This window comes from Mastigoproctus giganteus, chromosome 13, assembly GCF_048544385.1.
Source record: "Mastigoproctus giganteus isolate SK-2022 chromosome 13, ASM4854438v1, whole genome shotgun sequence".
NCBI lineage: Eukaryota > Metazoa > Arthropoda > Arachnida > Uropygi > Thelyphonidae > Mastigoproctus > Mastigoproctus giganteus.
This window is the reverse complement of record NC_143587.1, coordinates 156,761,347-156,782,254: the sequence shown is the minus strand read 5'-3', so window position 1 is coordinate 156,782,254 and position 20,908 is coordinate 156,761,347. Positions and strand designations below refer to the sequence as shown.

The following is a 20,908-nucleotide window of genomic DNA, read 5'->3' as shown; positions in this document are numbered from 1 at the left end:
AGTCAGGGAGCATAGATAACAAAACAGTGGTGATTAGGGCTGATTACAAAATTTCAATGTGGTCTCCTCATCAATAGCTCAGCAAAAACTGAAAGTAGGTAGAGCTAGAGTTGTCTTGTCTACCATAATTTCATGTGTGGGGAAATTGCAAATTTACTTAAAGGTGGGTGGGGAAATTGCAAATTTACTTAAAGGTGGGTCACTGAGACCTCATAGTATAATTCTAGGGTGAAGAATTATTAAAGATGATTTTTGATTCTCCTGTGATCCTGTTTGTTTTGCTCCATTATTTTCATATTATTCTGATTGCTGGGAGGTTAGCTGCAATTGGAATATTGCAAGCAATAGAGCTCTCCAATTGAGCTTTATGGTTATTCATATTAATTCCCAAAGCTATATGCAGAGATCTTTATTTATGATCATTCTTAAATAAAACTGTGATAAATGATTCTGTGTACTGATAAATCACGTTTTTCAACAACAGAATATGAAGTGTAAAGAAAGCATTGTGAACATATCTAGAGGCGTTCTAATTTCTGTTGAAGTGTGGATTGTAGTGTGTTCTCTTTCTCTAGGTTTATCCTGAAACACTTAGTTCAGCAGCTCCCAAACTACTGAGATCTATGGACCCCTTCAAAAATAAAAAAAAAAAAAAAAAAAAAAGTTTGCAGATCTCCCTTGCATATATATTTTATAAACACATTACTTGATACCTCTTCTGAATGTTTTGCAGATCCCAGTTTGTGAAACACTGACTTAGTTGATGTTCTTTTTAGTGTGAGCGTTGTATCCTTCTGCGATGTTTAGGATCATTTTGCTGTGTCTGACTATATGAGTAGAGCTAGCTTGTTTTGTTTAATATGACAGCATGCCAACATATATGATAGATAATGTGAAATTCTGATTTCAGTATAACAATATAAAAAAACTATCTGTTTTCAGGTTCAAATTTCTAACCTGGTTTGAATTTATCTGATCACCTTTGGGTTGAGGTTGAGCATCATATTAGATTGTATCCAGTAAGACTTATTTCTGTGACCAGTACTTAGTTTCAGACTTTTCTGGGGAAGTAGGGGAATATGGAGAATATTCATGAAGCTCATGCTGAAAAGATGTGGGCTTTGTTTGCTCTGTGTGAATTCAGTTGTAATTTTATATGCAAGTTTAATTTTTAACCGAACTGTGATATCCTTTATAGAATAATATATGTAAATTTAATTTGCATTGGTTTACTCCCCCCCCCCATATCCTTCTCTCATATGCATGTAAAAATACTTTATCTAATGAAGTTCAATTTACAGTTTATTAATACTTTGACATAAATATATTCTTAGTTCGCCATCAAAGATTCCAGTTAGTAATCATTCACCTAAAAGGCTAGGCGAGAATGTAAATATTAATCTGACCAAAGTTGGTGCAGCATATACTCCTGTCAGAACATACGAAGCAACACTGAGGCCATCAACTTTGCCAGTAACCACCACTAGTAATAAATGTAGCACAGTTACAACTACAGTTATGTCCTACCATTATTCAGAACCAATTCCTGTACCATCTCAAAAAGAAGCTTATGAGCAAATTCAGCGGAGCTTACAAGATTCGCCTTCATCATCACCCCGATCTGTTGAAGGAAGGAGCCAGGCATCATCATCACCTCCATTGTCATTATCTCCATTATCATCAAAGGTAATAATAAATTATTCATGATTTTTGTTATTACTTAGGTCCATTTAAATTCATGAGAGGCCAAATTTAGTGATTAAGTTAGATGATCGAGCTGTGTGAATGTGTTTTGTTATATATATATATATTTTTTTTTATTATTATTATATTAAAAAGATCATATTGTGAGTTGATGCACTATCAGTGTCCTGGTATTCTATAAAAAGTGTTTATTACTTGAATTTAATTGTTTACAGTTAAAAATGCAAATTTTTCTGTCTTGTTTGATATTTTGCTGCTTAAATGTTTTCATCTGAGTTAAGTGAGTGCAGTGATATGTTCCCTACCTTCTTGAAATTTCTGAAATTATGAATAGCCCCATACCCTAGAAAAAAGATCCTCATGCTGATGGATATCTACCACTGGTGCTATATGCACTGTTGCATGTTTTGCAAGGGGAATTACATTATTTGGTAAAATTGAAGGAAATTTAATTTTTTGATAGTGAACATTCATTGGAAAAAAAAAGACCTCTTGCTCATTCTTGCAGTTATTTCAATCAGTAGTTAAATTATGTGATTGTGTTTTACACTCCCTTGTAACTTCATGTCATCAGTCATATAGTGATTGTAGTGAAATATATTCTTAGTTTGCCATCAAAGATTCCAGTTAGTAATCATTCACCTAAAAGGCTAGGCGAGAATGTAAATATTAATCTGACCAAAGTTGGTACAGCATATACTCCTGTCAGGACATACCAAGCAACACAGAGGCCATCAACTTTGCCAGTAACCACCACTAGTAATAAAAGTAGCACAGTTACAACTACAGTTATGTCCTACCATTATTCAGGTTAATTTTCAAAGGATACAAAGAAAAACAGCAAAGAGTTCTTTCTTTACTTATGTAAACTCTAGAAGAAAGGGGATAAATCAGATTGGTCCACTTGATATTGATGATTCAACTGTTGATGATCCTGCTTAAGTAGCTAACAAACTGAATGAGTATTTTGTATCAACATTTATACATGAGTTATTCAGGGAGAGGAATGCCAGAGATGTATTAAACTCTGGCAGTGAGCTAAATGATTTTGTAATAACCGAGAGCAAAGTGGAGCAGAAATTTTTGAAAATAAACATAAGAAAGGCACCTGGAGCAGATGGGATCTATCCAGTTATATTAAAGAAGGCAGCAAAGGAAGTAAGAAAACCCTTAGCCATAATTATGAGAGCTTCCTTGGACTCATGGGAGGTACCCATGGACTGGAGATGTGCAAATGTGACCCCATTTCACAAAGGAGGATCAAAGGGTGACAGAAGTAATTACAGACCTGTTAGTTTAACTTCTGTTCCGAGGAAATTAATGGTGGCATTGGTTAATGATTAAAGAAGCATTGCAGGTCCATCTTGATAAGACTTCAGTTATAGTTCGAACACAGCATGGGTTTGTTAACGGGAGGTTTTGTCTGACCAGTTTGATTGGATACTGTGATGTGTTCACAAAGGAACTGGATGCAAAGAATTTTGATATCATGTACTTGGACTTAGGAAGGCTCTTCATACTGTTGCACATGGAAGACTGCTGTACAAATTGTAGCAGTATTGCATTAAGGGCAAGTTGCTGCTATGGATAAAGGGATGGTTAAGTGGGAGAAGACAGAGTGGTAATCAGTGGACACTGCTCTTCGTGGACTAATGTTATTAGTGGAGTCCCCCCAAGGTTCACTGTTGGGTCCATTGTTGTTTTTTTGTATTTATTAATGAGCATCACAGCTCTGGTTTATACTATCATATTTATTAATACATTTTTATCTTTTTTTTTTTTTTTATAATTTTCTCAAAAAATGATTAAAAGGTGGAAAAATCCAGGGAATTCTTTTCATAATTCCATTAAAGATATGGATATTATTGGCACCTGAGAATCAAAAATTTGTTATAATTGTTTGGTTTGCTATTAAACACACACACACACACACACACACACACACACACACACACACACACACACACACACACACACACACACACGCACACACACACACTTTCTGCAGGTTTTCATTTCTAATGCAATCCATAGTATTGCCTAGGCACAATATCTCTCTCAATATAGAAGGAGCAATAAAGATTAATAAAAGAACTTGAAAGGTTTATTAGAACTTAAAGTAATTGAAGATTGTTTCATTTAAAATAAATTATGCATTTTCAAACTCCTAATTTGAGTTGCCAATAGGCGACTCAAATTAGGAGCACAAATATCCAGAAATATGAGCTGAAATACTACTATCCCCCCCCCTATAAATAAATTAGTAAAGGCCTCCTCCCTTGTTACTCACAGTTACAAGAGACCTTGGAGAGACAAGTATAGAAAAAAGTGTGTTGAACATCAAAGCAGGTTGACATGGTAAAACTACCTGAGGGTTTTTATACAAACAATGGAAATATAAAAGAAAGAAGAGGGGGGGAAGTGTTAGTGCAAGCTTACACATTATACACTCAAGGTGATTTGTATGATGATGCAATCCAATGAAGTGTTACAACTTGAAATATTTAATATGCTCATAACAGAAGTTGCCGACCGGGCTAGCCGAGTGGGTGAAGTACCTGCCCGGAAACCCAAAGGTCGCGGGTTCGATTCCCGCCTCGGGCTTGGATCAAAGTACTGCAAAAACCTTGGGAGGTGCAATATGGCCACAGAAGCCGATGCGCCAACAACTACCAAATCAAAAAAAAAAAATAACAGAAGTTTTATGACTTCATGAATTAATTTGGTAAATTGTGGACTTAGTTTGGTAGCAGTGACTTTCTGTTCTGAATTCCTGTTCTGAATTCCTTCATTCCTAAATGAAGCATGTTTATTTACAGCAATCAAAAGTCTGCTAGCTACAAACAGAATTCATAGATAACAAGTTATTCAGCTGGCTTATCAGAAATGTTAAGTTGAATATTATTTAACTTTGGTTGAAATGTAATATTTGGAGAACCAGTTCATCACACAGTAATGTGGTTTGGAATACAACTTTTTTAACTAAATTGAAACTAATCAATTTTGCAAGATAAAATTAAAAAAAGAAAAAAAGGAAGGGTGTCAATACTTTTTGCTATCACTGAAGGTAAAGAAATATATACTTTAGAGTAGGGGTGGGCAACAGCCGGCCCGCGGGCCACATCTGCCCCTCGACGATGTTGAATCCGGCCCCATCGGTAAATACATAAATATAGAAAATCCATACCTGACTACACTCGCCATAAACGTTCGGCTTAATTCAGTTCAATCGGGAATCGCAGCCAGTACAACAGTAACCAAGTGATTCTACGCAGTGTCAAAGAGTTATTTCCTAATTATTATTGTAGCATCGATCGAACAAAGTTCCTTTGGGTTTGACTTCTTATTGAAAAAAATAATATTGGTGCGAGATATTTTATGTTTTATGCCTTTTCTAATTATTACAATTTTTAATTTAATATAATTTATAGCCCATAAAATGAGCCAATTAAAAAAAAAAGAAAAATTGATGCCGAATGCCGCATTTTCAATGATAATTGGACATTCAGATATTTTTTTTAAAAATACATTAATAATTTGGTAATTCAAGTAATATAACATTTTTTAGGTTCTGATTTTTTTATTAAATTGTCCAATCTATTCCGGCCCGCATCATGATGCGAAAATTTCATTCGTCCCGCATCATGATACAAAAATTTTATTCGGCCCGCTGACGAAAAAAGTTGCCCACCCCTGCTTTAGAGATAAGTTCTCTGTCATTTCCAGTGTAAGAGTGCACCAGATTCTATTATGAAAAGAGAAGGAAGCATTCTACAAGAATCATTGGTCTGGGAAATGAAAGTACACAAGGAGGCATGAAATGTAACAAGTTATCCTAGGTCTTTTTGGCACTTTAATACATCCTGATGGCACTGTTGAGCGTCACAGAATATTCAATCAGTTAAAAAAAAAAAAAAAAAAAAAACTAATTTCGATATTTTCTTTCTAGTGCAGGTTTGGAATGTTCACTTGACATCGGAAGTAGTGAAGTCCTTATACAAAAAAAACTTTGACTGAACATTTCTGAAAGTATTTTCAAGAAAGATACACACTATCTTCATTGAAACAGTCATAAACAGTTTAAGTGAGACAAAGTACACAGTACTACACTGGAAGAAAAATTCTAGGTAAAATAATGTTTAAAAGCCTACTGTACTGGTAAACAATCCTATTTTAATATAAAATGAGTATATTGTCAGTTTCTGCTGTAGTGTGGTCTTTGAAAGAAAACCACCTTTTTCTGAAAAAAAATCCAAATTTTCCTCCTGCCTACCAATACCTAATCTCCAACTTTTCAACAAATGTATAATTCATTTCTCTTATATTTGCAGTATAATAAAAACATTTGCAGGGGAAATTGGAAATCTTGTAACAGACACACGTGGTATTGTCTATTGCAGTTTGTCTGAGTATTTGTTGGGATTTCAGTAAGCAGGAAATTGTGGTTAAAGTTATTTTATTTATTATTTTTTTTTTTATGAAAACCCCAAACACGAGAAGTATTAGAACCTATAGTACTTAGTACCATGCTTGTGTTGGAGGTTGAGAAGACGAAAGAAGATATTTGTTGACATTAGACTTGATCTTTTGTAGACTGTAAAGTTGGAACAGTAAATGGACGTTGGTGACGGCACGTGTTCGGACTGTTTTCAGAGAGAGAGAGAGAGAGAGGGAATTATAGAAGCCAGTTCAGAAGAACAGTGCCCATCGAAGTATCTGTAGAAAAGACATGTAGCAGAAATAGTACGTCTATGAGACAGCAAGTGGAGGGACTCTGTTAGAGATGAATCATTAATTAACCTAACTGCCCTCTTCTGAATGGAATCAAGAAGCCTGAGAGAGGTTTGGGGGGCACTGCCCCAGATGTGGGAACAATATTCCACAGTAGGGCAGATTTGCGATTTCTACAAAGTGAACAGCTGTTTGGAAGAAAAGTAATGCCAAGAGCGAAAGAGAAAACCAAATTTTTTAGAGGCAGAGGAAGCAATATTTGGAATTCAAAAATACATCACCAAGGGTGATGTACTTTTGAATGATAATCCAAGGGAATATCATTGGATTGGCTGAAACAAGAAGAAGAAATGAAACACATATAAGTTTATCAAGTTGTTGTTGTTGTTGTTTGGTTTTTAGGAGCATTAGCAACTAAGGCCATATTGCTCCAGGATATGCGGTGGTCATTCCTTAACCTTTCCGCATCCTCCGTATTTGGTGGTGACGGGCTCGAACCCCGGTCTAATCAAGAAGCGTGTGCTAAGTTTATCAAGTGGAAATCTGCTGTACACCAATGGAAACAGTGAAAGGAGTGAAGGTGGAGTTGGGTTTCTGGTCCATAAAGATTTTAAAAACAACATTTTGGAATTCAAAAGTACATCACCAAGGGTGTCAAGACTAATACTCAAGATTTCTAAGAGGTACAAGCTAAAGATTATAATGATTTATGCACCAACATCGAGCCACGATGATGAAGAGGTTGAAGAAATGTACACCGAAATTGAGAGTCTTCTAGATGAGCAGAAAACTCACTATACTGTTATTATGGGAGACTTCAATGCTAAGGTTGGAAAAAGACAAAACAGCGCAGAAAGGGGAACAACCAAAGGAAATTTTGGAATTGGTGAAAGAAATGAAAGAGGTGAAAGACTTGTGGCAGAATCTCAAGGACTGTCAGTAATGAACACTTTTTTTTCAAGAAAAGGGTGAACAGAAAGTGGACATGGAAGAGTCCAAATGGATTAACTACTAATGAAATCGACTTCATCCTCACTAACAGAAGATATATTGTGAATGATGTTACCATCCTAAATAAGGTAAATGTTGGAAGTGATCACAGAATGGTAAGATGTACACTTGATATAGATGTAGGAAAGGAAAGGAAAAAACTGACTCGAGTAAATAATACAAAGAATTTTTGAGATAACAGAAGAGGAGAAAAAGCAGTATGTACTGGAACTTAAGAACAAGTTTGAGCTTCTGCAGACTGCTCAGGACCAAGATATCGAAGAGGAATATTACAACTTTTTGAAAGTGATAAAGCTCAAGAAACCCATAGGGAAAAAGAAATCCAAAGAAGAAAAAATTAATCAAGAAACACTTGTCATGATGAACCGAAGACGACAAATGAAAAGCAAAAAAAACACTGACAGGGAGAAAATTGAGTATACTGAGTTATGCTAAGCCATTAGAAAGAGACTCAGAGAGGACATAAGAAGATTTAACACAAGAAAAGTAGAACAAGCATTAAGGGAAATACGAATGATACTGAATCTGAAGAATAGCGATGGTGTACTTATAAACAGCAGAGAAGGCGTAATTCAAATTGCAGAAGGCTACTATAGAGAATTATACAAGGAGCGAGGGAATGATGCCAGCAGTGGAGAAGATGAATTGCAAAGTAGCAACACATGCGACATACCCGATATTCTTCCTGATGAGGTAGAACATGCATTGAAGAAAATGAAGAATCAGAAAGCCCCGTGGGAAGATGAAGTTACTGTAGAGTTGTTAAAATTGGGAGGAAGAGACATAACGCAAAAACTGGCAAGGCTCTTCACAAAGTGCATTAGAAAAGGAGTAACGCCTAAGCAGTGGAATAATGCAATCATAGTTTTGCTGCATAAGAAAGGAGATAAATCAGAAATTGGAAATTAGAGACCAATTAGCTTGTTATCCTCTACAAGTTGTTCACAAGGGTCATTACTAACAGATTCAAAGAATACTTGATGAGAATCAACTGAAAGAGCAAGCTGGCTTTAGGATAGGATAGTAGTAGTAGTAGTAGTAGTAGTGGCATGTGATGCAAGAAAGCAAGTGTATGAGCTATTTGCAGCATCAGCCAAAAAAAAAAAAAAAAAAATCACACCATTGCCTCCAAATGCCTGTCCAGTTCCTCCTTAAATTTATTCAGCCTATCAACTTCCACAACGACAGATGGAAGTTTGTTCCAGTAATTAACCACCCACTGGCTAAAGGAAAATTTCCGCACATCTATTCTACATCTGTCTTTTCTTAATTTGAATTTATGCCCCCTTAGGTTCGTAATCTGAACAAGTGGAAGGATCCTATTAGAATTCAGCATGCTCAACCCATTCAAGGCCTTATACACTCAATCATATTACCATGCAGCTGCCTGGTCTCCAGCTAATGCATTTTGCAGAACTTCAGCCTCTCTTGGTAAGCGGATCCCTTCATTCCCCTTACCAATCTTGTTGCCCTTCTCTGTACACGCTCAAGTAAATCTACATCCTTCCTAAAATGAGGCCTCCAGACCTGTACGCAGTACTCAAGGCGTGGCCTGACCATTGCCTTATACAGAGGGATAATCACCTCCTTTTCCCTGCTACCAAAATTCCTATATATCGTTGACAAAACTCCATGACCTGCCCTGGCAGCCTCTCTGCATTGCTCAGAAGACTTCATATCTGACTGCACAATTACTCCCAGGTCTTTTTCATTTTCTACCACCTTAAGTGTAGTACCACACAGTTGGTACGTTTCTCTGTGGTTACTTCTACCCATATGCAGTACTTTGCATTTGTCAAGGTTAAACTTCAGTTGCCACTTCTTAGCCCATCTGCTCAAATTATCTAGATCTTGTTGCAGTAGCACACTGCCATTACTGTCATTAACAACCCTGCCAACCTTTGTATCATCTGCAAAATTCAACACTAAGCCTGATATACCTTATCAATATTATTGATAAATATACAAAACAACAGTGGGCCCAACACCTAACTCTGTAGGACTCCACTAATAACATTAGTCCACGAATAGCAGCACCCATTGATTACCACCCTCTGTCTTCTCCCACTTAACCATCCATTTATCCATTGTAGCAACTTACCCTTAATACCATTGTGCTCCGATTTGTACAATAGTCTTCCATGCACAACAGTGTCAAAAGCTTTCCTGAAATCCAAATATATGATTTCAAAATTATTTTTTGCATCCAGTTCCTTTGTTAACCACATCATAATATCCTATCAAATTTGTCAGACAAGACTTTTCCCTTAACAAACCCATGCTGTGTCTGAATTATTGCTGCAGTCTTGTCTAGATGAACCAATGACTCCATTATTTTACCCGGAACAGAAGTTAAACTATCTGGTCTGTAATTACTCGTGTCACCTTTCAATACCCCTTTGTGAATTGGGGATTCATTTGCACATCTCCAGTCCGTGGGATCCTCCCCTGAGTCCAAGGATGCTCTCATAATTATGGCTAAGGGTTTGCTTAGTTGCATTGCCGCCTCCTTTAATATAATCGGATAGATCCCATCCACCCCAGGTGCTTTTCAACAATTTCTCCTCCACTTTGCTTTCAGTTATTCCAAAATCATTAAGTATCCTGGTACAAAATGATAACCTTCTGCCATTTTCAAACCTTAATAATTCCTCCTAGAAAGCAAATGAATATAAAACACCATTATGCCTGGCATTTGTGAATTATGAAAGGCATTTGACTCCATACAACATAAGGCAATGTTTCGGGCACTTTAAAGACAAGTCATAGATACCCCACATATTATGAATTCGAAGAAAATATATGAGAATGCTACCTCCTTTATTAGACTAGACAAAGACAGTAGCAAATTTAAAATCGAGAAAGGAGTTCGACAAGAAGACACAATATCTCCTAAGCTGTTCACTGCTGCCCTTGAGGAAGCTTTCAGAAGATTAGACTGGTCGCAGAAAGGAGTCAATGTGAACGGAGAGTACCTAAACCATTTACGATTTGCAGACATTGTGGTCATAAGCCACGATCCCAAAGAATTAGAGGAAAATCTTAATCAGTTATGCACAGTTAGTAAGGATTTTGGACTAAAGATGAATATGGCTAAAACAAAAGTAATGATGAACAAGTATGCCACAGAAAAGGATATATTGATTGAAGGAGCAGTAATTGAAAAGGTGGAGTCATATACTTATCTGGGACAAGTTATTAGCTGTAATAATGATAAATGGCTGGAAGTCAAGAGAAGAAAAAATTTTGGATGGATAGCATTCAGAAAATATAGTCACATACTGAAGAGCAATATCCCAGTTTGTCTGAAACGTAAAATAATGACCCAATATATACTCCCCACCATGACTTATGGAAGTGAAACTTGGGCACTCACGAAAAGAATGGAAGAGAAGCTGAGAACTACACAGCGAAGAATGGATTGAATTATATGGGAATCGGACTGTTAGATAAGAAGAGAAACACATGGATTAGGCAGCAAACTCAAGTAAAGAACATTCTTATCAAAACTAAAGAACTAAAATGGTCTTGGGCAGGAAACATAGCTCGAAGACATGATGATAGATGGACTAAGAAAATAACAGAATGGTACCCAAGAGGAGCTAGAAGAAAACCTGGAAGACAAAGGCGGAGTTGGATAGATGAAATTCACGAGTTTGTGGGTAGTAAATGGATGGCCAGTGCTCAAAACAGAAGGAACTGGAAAGTTGCTGGAGAGGCCTTCATCCTGCAGTGGATTGAAAATGGCTGATCATGACGATGTGCCAAGAGAGATTAGAAATAAGGGTAATCCCCAAAAGAGATATATCATTTTGTCTAGAAATCGCAGTGTCACCAAAGATAAGTATAGGAGCAGAAGAATCCTTTTTGCGAGATATAAGACAAGACTGAGGTTTAGAACGATTGAAATCAACTAAGTTGTCTTTGCCCCACCGGAGAATTATCATGAGATCGGCATTTAAGGAATAGGTAGCAGATATTCGAGAAGTTGAAACTGATTGAGCAGGGCAAGATTTCTCAAAATGGAAAGTGGAATGCAATGTGCTATCATCGACAAAACTATGGATAGGAGTTCCAGTCAATGGAAGAAGGCCAATTACTAAAAACAGTTGGCAAACCATAAGATGGAAGCTTGTTTAGAAGACCTTTATGCCAAACACATTCGAAAGCCTTTGAGATGTCAAGAGGAACTACTTGTGTTTCACCGAACCTTTCCATTAAATTAGTCCATAAATGGGTAACATAAGCCAGAATATCACCAGTGGATTGACACTGACGGAATCCATACTGGCGATCGTTGATCAGACGGAAGGTTTCTAGGTAGTTTAAAATTTGGCGGTTAATTGATTTCTCCATTACTTTAGAAAGAGTAGAAGTAATTGCAATGGGACAATAATCGGATGGGAGGGATTTGTCACCCTCTTTAGGAACTGGCTGGATATGAGCAAATTTCCAAGCAGATGGAAAAACACCTTTAGTATAAGGAAGTGAAAAAAGGCGGCAAAGAATAGGTGCACAAGTTCAGGAGCACAGGTTTTGAGAACAAGTGGAGAAATACCATCAGGACCTGGAGCTTTCTTAGCATCAAGATTTGTCAAAATCCTTCTGACATCTTTTTGATGTAAGACCACAGGAGGCATTCAATGGAGCATGATGGGAATGGTGGGAGGTGTTTTACCAAGATCATTAATACATGAGTTGGAAACAAAATGGGATGCTAGCAGGTCTGCTTTATCCTTAGCTGAAGTGATAACAGAACCATCTGGTTTGGACAGAGGTGGGAGCAGAGATGGGCAAAAGTTGCGGCCAATAGCTTTGGCAAGAGACCAGAATGCTCGGCTACCATTAGGGCAAGAAGCAAGTTTTCTACTCTTAGCCTGTTCAAACTCTAGTTTGGACTGACTAATAACTGCTTTACAACTGTTGCGAGCTTTGGTGTAGGCAGAAAATGATACTGAAGAATTAGAAACAAGCCAATTCCGATATGCAACGTTGTTCTCTTGAACAGCCTTAGCACATTTATTTGAAAACCACAGTTTATATAAAGGACGAGATTTTAATGTGGAGTATGGGATAAAGTATTCCATTCCTTCAAAAATAATTTCACTTACATGATCTGAGCAAACGTTGATATCAGAAGTTTTGAAACAGTAATCCGACCAAAGAAAAGAAGAAAAGAAATCTCGCAGGTCATCCCATTTTGCATTCTTGTAATGCCAAACAATTCGAGGTTGGGAATAGGCGTGAGATAAAGGCTCCATTCGAGAAGAGACAACCACCGAGTTGTGAACTGTGGTGCCTAAAGGACCACTCACCGTGTACTTAGAAGGGTTGTTTGTGAGAAAAAGATCAAGTGTGTTGGCTGTATGGTTAGGATTGTCCAGTATTCTTGTAGGTAAATGAACAATCTGTGCAAGGTCATTAGTAATTGCAAAAGCCTCAGCATCTTGACCAGCTGGGTTAGTGTGAATAGAAAACGGAAGCCAGCTGGAGTTGTGAACATTAAAATCACCAAGGAAAATTAATTACCTCACTGTTAGGAAAGTTGGACTGGAGAAAGTCAAGTTGCCAAGAGAGGAAGTCAGTGCTCCAAGTGATTAGAGGAGTTGGGAGAACGGCGGAGACAACAAATGAATTTTACACAATGAGATAGAGAGATTTTAAGCCAGAGAAAATCGAAAAGAGGAGATTCCAAATTACCAAGTCTCTGACAGGGAATATCGGAATGGAAATATGCACAAGTACCACCTTTGAGGCGAAAGGAATCATACAGCGAATAGTTTGGGCAACTGAGATGAGCAGTAGTTGAATCAATCAATAACTGAGATTCTGTCAGAAAAAGTATATGGGGTTTGGCAGATTGCAAGTGAAAATGGACATCGTTGAAATTTGAATTGAGACCACATATATTTGTGAAATGAACTAGGAAGTGTTTGGGAGGTTTAGATCTTTTCGCAGATAAGCCTACTGTATTAGTTTGAAAATTCATGGTATATTCAATTGTAAGAAAAAGTGGGTGGGACATGCTGTATGAAGTAATGAAATATTTGGATATGGCGTACACATGGTAAGAATATACCCAGGTTCTTGACATAATGTGGCCTCGACAATGCACCCCCCCCTCCCGCATACACACTACTCGGATTCCCTCCGGTCACTATCTGGCAGAGTAGAGGTAGCAAGATCATACACTAGCCGATCCGGAAGCCTCTTAGGTTGCCAATAGGTTCGGTCCAGTGTACTAACTAACCGCTTGCCTGTGAACGTTTTAGAGCTGTACCCTTGAAATGTAAGGAAGATTGGCTCTTGCCATGATGTTCATCTTAACCTCAAAAGCCATCAGTCATACTGCATGATGGAAGAGATGACCAGAACTTAGCTCTGGAGACTAAACATGGGTTCCACCACTTCACGACTCCAATAAGCAAAGTGGTGGTATTTCACTGGTTGATGAGAGTCAACTACCACCTAGTTCTGCTTGGTAACACAGAGGGGGTGGCATTCTTCCATGTGGTGTGGATGCCACACCTCGACCCCTGCTTGCTTTGGTTCACACCTGGGTCATCACCCACCTTGTGCTTGTGCATGGAGGTTATACCCAGGATTACTAATAGTCCCACCATCGTGAAAGTGCAAGCAGAGGATTTGGCTGTCACAGATCCTCCGGACTTCGCCAAAATTGGGTCCACTTGACTTGAGTGTCACCCGAATATCAGTTCCATCAGGGCTTTAGACTCCCAGGTAGCAAGTACAGCTTGCCTGGCATATCTGAGAGAATGTTTGTGACAATCTCAAGGCCCAGTGATTAAGATTTAAAGGTTATAGTTAAGATTTTAAAAGTTTTGCATTTTGTATAATTTTAGCTATTTCTGTATACTTGTTGATTTCGGTATCATTGAAACTAGTTGCTTTTACAGTAAATGTATTATTGTTGTGACCCTTGGAACTTGATTACAGCTGTGAATTATTTTTTTATGCTTCTGATATGGGTTTTGAGATTATCCTTTAGTTCAGTACTAGGAAAAACTCTGTTCAGTACTATGTTAGATGTGATTAAATCTATGCTAAGCTATGAACTGAAACTTTTATTTCCTGTTTAAATTTAGTTACCATAACTTATGGATAAACAACATTTTAACCACATTATTTTAAAAAGTTAGTCGCAGATCCCATTCACATGGAAAATTAAAATCTGTTAATTTTTTTTCATTTCTAACAAACTTGGATTTATTAATCACTTTATTTTTAATAGCCAATTATACCACGTTCAGATCCTATTCCAGTACGCCGGGATTCTGTAAGCTCTCAGAGTAGTGAGAATAGCAAGATGATAACAGACATCAGTTCTCTATCACCACCTACAGGTAAATTTTATTGTACTGTGATGCTGAATATATTTAAAAAGAAATTTATAAGTGTAACAAAGATAATAATTACCTTGCCATTCAGTTGAACTTTGCTAATGGCTCTTACTCATCCTCTTTTGTTAAGTTAGGGAATCCATAGCCAAGTACATGGGTTTGTTTAGTTTCCTTATAATTAACTCTTTTCTTCAAAAAAAACTGCTTGATTTCAGTTGAGAAGCAGCCAAGAAACTTTTTGTCGATTAAGGAAATAGGCAAAATAGAAGATCATTTATGAAATGTCTCTGAAACCTAACAGTTAGTCAGCATTTTCTGTTTTAAGCAGTTAAAATAGATATCTTTTGTAAAATAGTTTCACTTGAGACTATTTTTTATATCTCATTACATATCATTACAAGATATCTTATTTATCTTATGCTGTGTGTGTTGGGGGGGAAGAGCAGTTTTATCAGTTCTGAATTGATTTTTTAGTGTGGAAAAAAAAATTCGTTTGCACAAAGAGTTGCTCCTTAGTTATATTTCAATAAACTCATTGGTTTACTTCACAGTGCAAAATAATTTTCACATTTTGGGTTTATGTGCAGTTTGAGAATTTCTTGCTTTAATCCAAAAACCAAATAACAAACAAACAAACAAACATTAGTTTCTTTCATGCTTGTGAAAATTTTATTTTCACTTTTCATAAAGAGAATTATAGTCCATTAAAATAGAAGTCTTTATCTCCTTCTCTAATGATAATATTTCATGTTTTTTTTTTCACAGATGCTGAAATTCGCTGCAAGAATGAATTTCAGCATCATAGTGATACAGAGAAGGAAAATGGCATCTCACTGCAGTTAGTTCAAAGACTGCTCTGTCCTAAAAGATAAATTCAACAAGTGGAGGAAAGTTCTTTCTGCATTACCCTTCATTACAAGATATCTTATTTATCAGATGATTAAGGTGTAGTGAAATACAGTAAATTAAGAGGAATTGCTGCATTTCCCTGTCATGAAATCAAAAGGCTTGAGTTCAGTTCCTACCCTAATATGTGGCAGAGCTAGAAAATTGGATTTGAGCATTACATATTTTCTCCCCAGAAACTCTAGTTTTCCATCAACAAGCAGACAAAACTAATTGAAGAGTAAGTTATTTCCAGACAGAATTTTAACTAAGGCAGCAGAGAACATGAAGCATCATGCCCTTAGGTGCCTTTGTTAAAATTTTGGTTAAAATTCAGATATAACATTGCAGTCTTATACTTTACACATACATGCACACATAGTCTTCCCTTGATAATTCTTAACTTCCTTTCGATTAAACAGGGTTGAAGTATTTTAACAAGGTGAGTACACATCAGTACTGATCAGTTGATATTACTTGTCAGTTACTCATATTTTAAAGTAGGCATTCTCCCTAAAATTAACGTAAGAAAGGAACTAAATAAGAAAAGCAGTCGCCTACAATTGGTGTGCCAGACAAAGGGAGAAAGAGGGAGCCTACAATTCGCGAGTCATCCATCACTTAGATCGCCTACACATGTTGACAAAATACCAAGTTAAAAACATAGAGAACAAAAAAAAATGCAGTTTAATACAATCTGCTTCTCAAGATTTTGACTAACATCGACTTCTTATCAAGAAGCTGGACCGTCGACATCACAAGAATTTCCTGAAGATTTCGATCCAGAAGATTTCAGTTCAAATGAATTGAGGATTTTCGATTGATTCCTGAACCAGCTAAACAGAGTATACTACAACAACCAGCTTCGACTGCATAATCCAAAAAGAAACAAAATCATATTTTGGCTCAATCGCCTGTTGATACCCTCCACAGGTTTCAACAGTAGGCTTTGAAGGCTTGAAGTGGTGGAACCCATGTTTAGTCTCTAGAGCTAAGTTCCGGTCAACCCTTCCCTATCTCTTCCATCATGCAGTATGATTGATGACTTTTGAGGTTATGATGAATGTCGTGGCGAGATCCAATATTCCTTACATTTCGAGGGTACAGCTCTAAAACGGTGTTTGCAGGCCAGCCGCTAGTTAGTACACCGGACTGAACCTGTTGGTAACTCTCTAGGAGGCTTCCGGATCAGCTAGTGTATAATGTTGCTACCTCTACTCTGCCAGATACTGACTGGAGGGAGTCCGAATAGTGTGTATGCAGGGAGCATTGTCGAGGCCACGTTATGTCAAGGATCTGGGTATATTCTTACCACGTGTACACCACATCCAAAAATTTCATTACTTCATACAGCATGTCCCACCCACTTTTCTTACTATTGAATACACCATGAATTGTCAAACTAATAGAGCAAGCTTATCTGCAAAAAGATCTAAACCTCCCAAGCACTTCCTAATTCATTTCACAAATATACGTGGTCTCAATTCTAATCTCAACGATGTCCATTTCCACTTGCAGTCTGCCAAACCCCATACTTTTTCTGACAGAATCTCAGTTATCGGTTGATTCAATTACTGCTCATCTCAGATGCCCAAATTATTTGCTGTATGATTCCTTTTGCCTCAAAGGTGGTACTTCTACATATGTCCGTTCTGATATTCCCTGTCAGAGACTTGGCAATTTGGAATCTCCTCTCTTTGATCTTCTCTGGCTTAAAATCTCTGTACCTCATTGTGTCAAATTCATCTGTTGTCTGTACCGTTCTCCCAACTCCACTAATCACTTGGAGCTCTTTGACTTCCTCTCTTTGCAACTTAACTTTCTCCACTCCAACTTTCCTAACAGTGAGGTAATTTTCCTTGGTGATTTTAATGTTCACAACTCCAGCTGGCTTCCGTTTTCTAGTCACACCGACCCAGCAGGTCGAGATGCTGAGGCTTTTGTAATTACTAATGACATAGCACAGATTGTTCATTTACCAACAAGAATACCGAACAATCCTAATCATACAGCCAATATGCTTGATTTTTCTCACAAACAACTCTTCTAAGTACACGGTCGTCAAAGAACCTCTCACTTTTAAGTGACAGGTCCTTTAGGCACTTCAGATCACAACTTGGTGATTGTCTCTTCTCCAATGGAACCTTTATCTCATGGCTATTCCCAACCTCGTGTTGTTTGGCATTACAAGAATGCAAAATGGGATGACCTGCGAGACTTCTTTTTTTCTTTTCCTTGGTTGGATTACTGTTTCAAAACTTCTGATGTCAACGTTTGCTCAGAATCATGTCGTGTCAGGAATGGAATCCTTTATCCCACACTCCACTTTAAAATCTCATCCTTTATCTAAACCTTGGTTTTCAAATAAATGTGCTAAAGCTGTTCAAGAGAAGAATGTTGCATATCATAATTGGCTTGTTTCTAATTCTTCAGTTTCATTTTCTGCCTACACTAAAGCTCGCAACAATTGTAAAGCAGTTATTAATCTGTCCAAACTAGAGTTTGAACAGGCTAAGAGTAGAAAACTTGCTTCTTGCCCTAATGGTAGCCGAGCATTCGGGTCTCTTGCCAAAGCTATTGGCCGCAACTTTTGCCCATCTCTGCTCCCACCTCTGTTCAAACCAGATGGTTCTGTTGTCACTTCAGCCAAGGATAAAGCTGAGCTGCTAACATCCCATTTTTCTTCCGACTCATGTATTAATGATCTTGGTAAAACACCTCCCACCATTCCCAACACGCTCCATTCAATGCCTCCTGTGGTCTACCGTCAGAAGGATATCAGAAGGATTTTGATGAATCTTGATGCTAAGAAAGCTCCAGGTCCTGATGGTATTTCTCCACTTGTTCTCAAAACCTGTGCTCCTGAACTACTCCTATTCTTTGCTGCCTTTTGCACTTTCTTATTCCAAAGGTGTTTTTCCTTCTGCTTGGAAATTTGCTCATATCCGCCTAAAAAGGGTGACAAATCCCTCCCATCCAATTATCATCTCATTGCAATTACTTCTACTCTTTCTAAAGTAATGGAGAAATCAATTAACCATCAACTCTTAAACTACCTAGAAACCTTCCGTCCGATCAACGATCGCCAGTATGGATTCCGTCAGTGTTGATCCACTGGTGATATTCTGGCTTATGTTACCCATTTATGGACTAATTCAATGGAAAGGTTCGGTGAAACACAAGTAGTTGCTCTTTTGTACACAAGTAGTAGACCTTTATGCCAAACACGATCAAAGGCTTTTGATCGTGTTTGGCATAAAGGTCTACTAATGCCGGTGTCCCCCAATGTTCAGTTCTTTTCCTCACTCTTTTCCTCTTGTATATTAATGACCTTCTTCCATTGACTGGAAATCCTATCCATAGTTTTGCCGATGATAGCACATTGCATTCCACTTTCCATTTTGAGAAACCTTGTCCTGCTCAATCAGCTTCAACTTCTCGAAAATCTGCTACCAATTCCTTAAATGCCGATTTTCAGGTAATTCTCCAGTGGGGCAAAGACAACTTAGTTGATTTCAACCCTTCTAAAACTCAGTCTTGTCTTATATCTCCCAAAAAGGATTCTTCTGCTCCTATGCTTATCTTTATTGACACTCCGATTTCTAGGCAAAATGATATATCTCTTTTGGGGATTATCCTGACTTCTAATCTCTCTTGGCACAAGCACATTACAAATATTGCTTCCTCTGCATCTAAAAAACTTCACCACTCTTGCATTTCAGCTTGAAGTGCCATAGTGGATGTAGCATTTCTCAGTCCATGATAAAATTTCTTTTCTCCATTTGCACCAATAATGTAAAAATCATTGATATGGGTAACTCGAGATAATGCAACATAAGCTAGTTGTTCGTGACATTTCTCGTATTCATAAACTATGGAATCGAAAGTACTTCCCTGAGATTATGGATGGTAATAGCACAAGCCGATATTAGCGGTAAATGATTTCGTTTAGCCGAGATTGTTCCATTGTTATTCAACAAAACACTTTTAGTTCTTCTTGTGATTGGTATGGCTTCTAAATTGATTTCTCAAGCCATAGCAAATCAGCGAACCTTCGTTCTAGCAAGTTGACCCACAGCAGGTAATCCTGGAAATTTCAGCCAAAGACAAATGTCTTTGGCTGAAATTTAGAATAGAATTATTCTCTTCATCATATTCATTACATGCCAGTTCTCCTAAAGCTCCATTAACCAAACAATTGGATACGTCATTATTAGTGGTTACCGACTATGGTTTGCCAATAAGTAAAGGAGGTCCATACGGTAATCTACCAGTGTCACATGATCCTCACGTTCTGCACCCGACAAATATGTCTTGAGCAATTGACATAATGGTATCCAAGGATGAATTTAACACAGAATTTTTATAATCATTTGCAGATTTATTTTTCAAATATGGGAAACGGTGTAAGCGGTACAACCTCAAATTGATGAAACTGTCTAAAAAAGATAAATGCTTTAAAATGTTAAACACATTCGGATTCTTTTCATTCCTAAAATCCTTTAACCTCGTCTAAGCCAAGGATGTTTTCACATAAAATAAAAATCTTTCGTGCATGTAAGGGTACGCACACTGCTCTTTTTTTCTTTTCTGTCACTGATCTCATTAGTTCATTGTCATCCACGAGTATCAAATTTCAGTAATATCTTCAGTTGATATGTAAAACTTGGTAGCTTCTACAATGATTTTGAAATTTTGGAAAAATTTACAAAAGTTTCCTACCCTTTACCCTTTTTAGTTACACCTCGAAGTAAATCTCACATCAATAATACACTGTGATCACTTCCACTTAATGGTTTCTTTATCTGCAGATCCTTAATGCATGAAGAGTCACTGGTGATAATCAAATCAAGAATATTGCTTTTCTCTTGTTGACTCTTACTTGCTTGTATAGAAAGCTGTCATCCAACAAATCAGGAAGATTCTACCTTATGAGTGACCAGTCCACAAATTCTAGTCACTATCTGCAAATTTAAAATCCCCCATAAGACAATCTGATCTATTGGTCCTTTCTATTTCTATGTATAGCTCTTCATTATTTTCGTCATAGTCATTTTGCCTATAACATATCCCCTACCCTCATTTTTGTTTTTCAGTGCTCGTATTATGGCCTCCATAGCCGAGTGGTCAGGAGCGGGAGTGCAGTGGCACACTACTCTTTGAGTAGACTGGGGTTCAAGCCCCTGACTGCTAAATACAGTCGATCTGCCAACCCA

At 37.4% G+C, this 20,908-nt stretch overlaps 1 protein-coding gene across 1 annotated transcript in view; it reads left to right on the top strand.

Moving 5' to 3' along the window:
• LOC150076546 (serine/threonine-protein kinase unc-51-like) overlaps nt 1–20,908 on the top strand; it is a 462,846-nt gene that overhangs the window by 283,392 nt on the left and 158,546 nt on the right. Inside the window, exons 15-16 of the mRNA XM_090387194.1 lie at nt 1,335–1,686; nt 14,699–14,810. Of these exons, the coding sequence (XP_090243320.1) occupies nt 1,335–1,686; nt 14,699–14,810 (464 nt within the window). The remainder of the gene's footprint in view (nt 1–1,334; nt 1,687–14,698; nt 14,811–20,908) is intronic.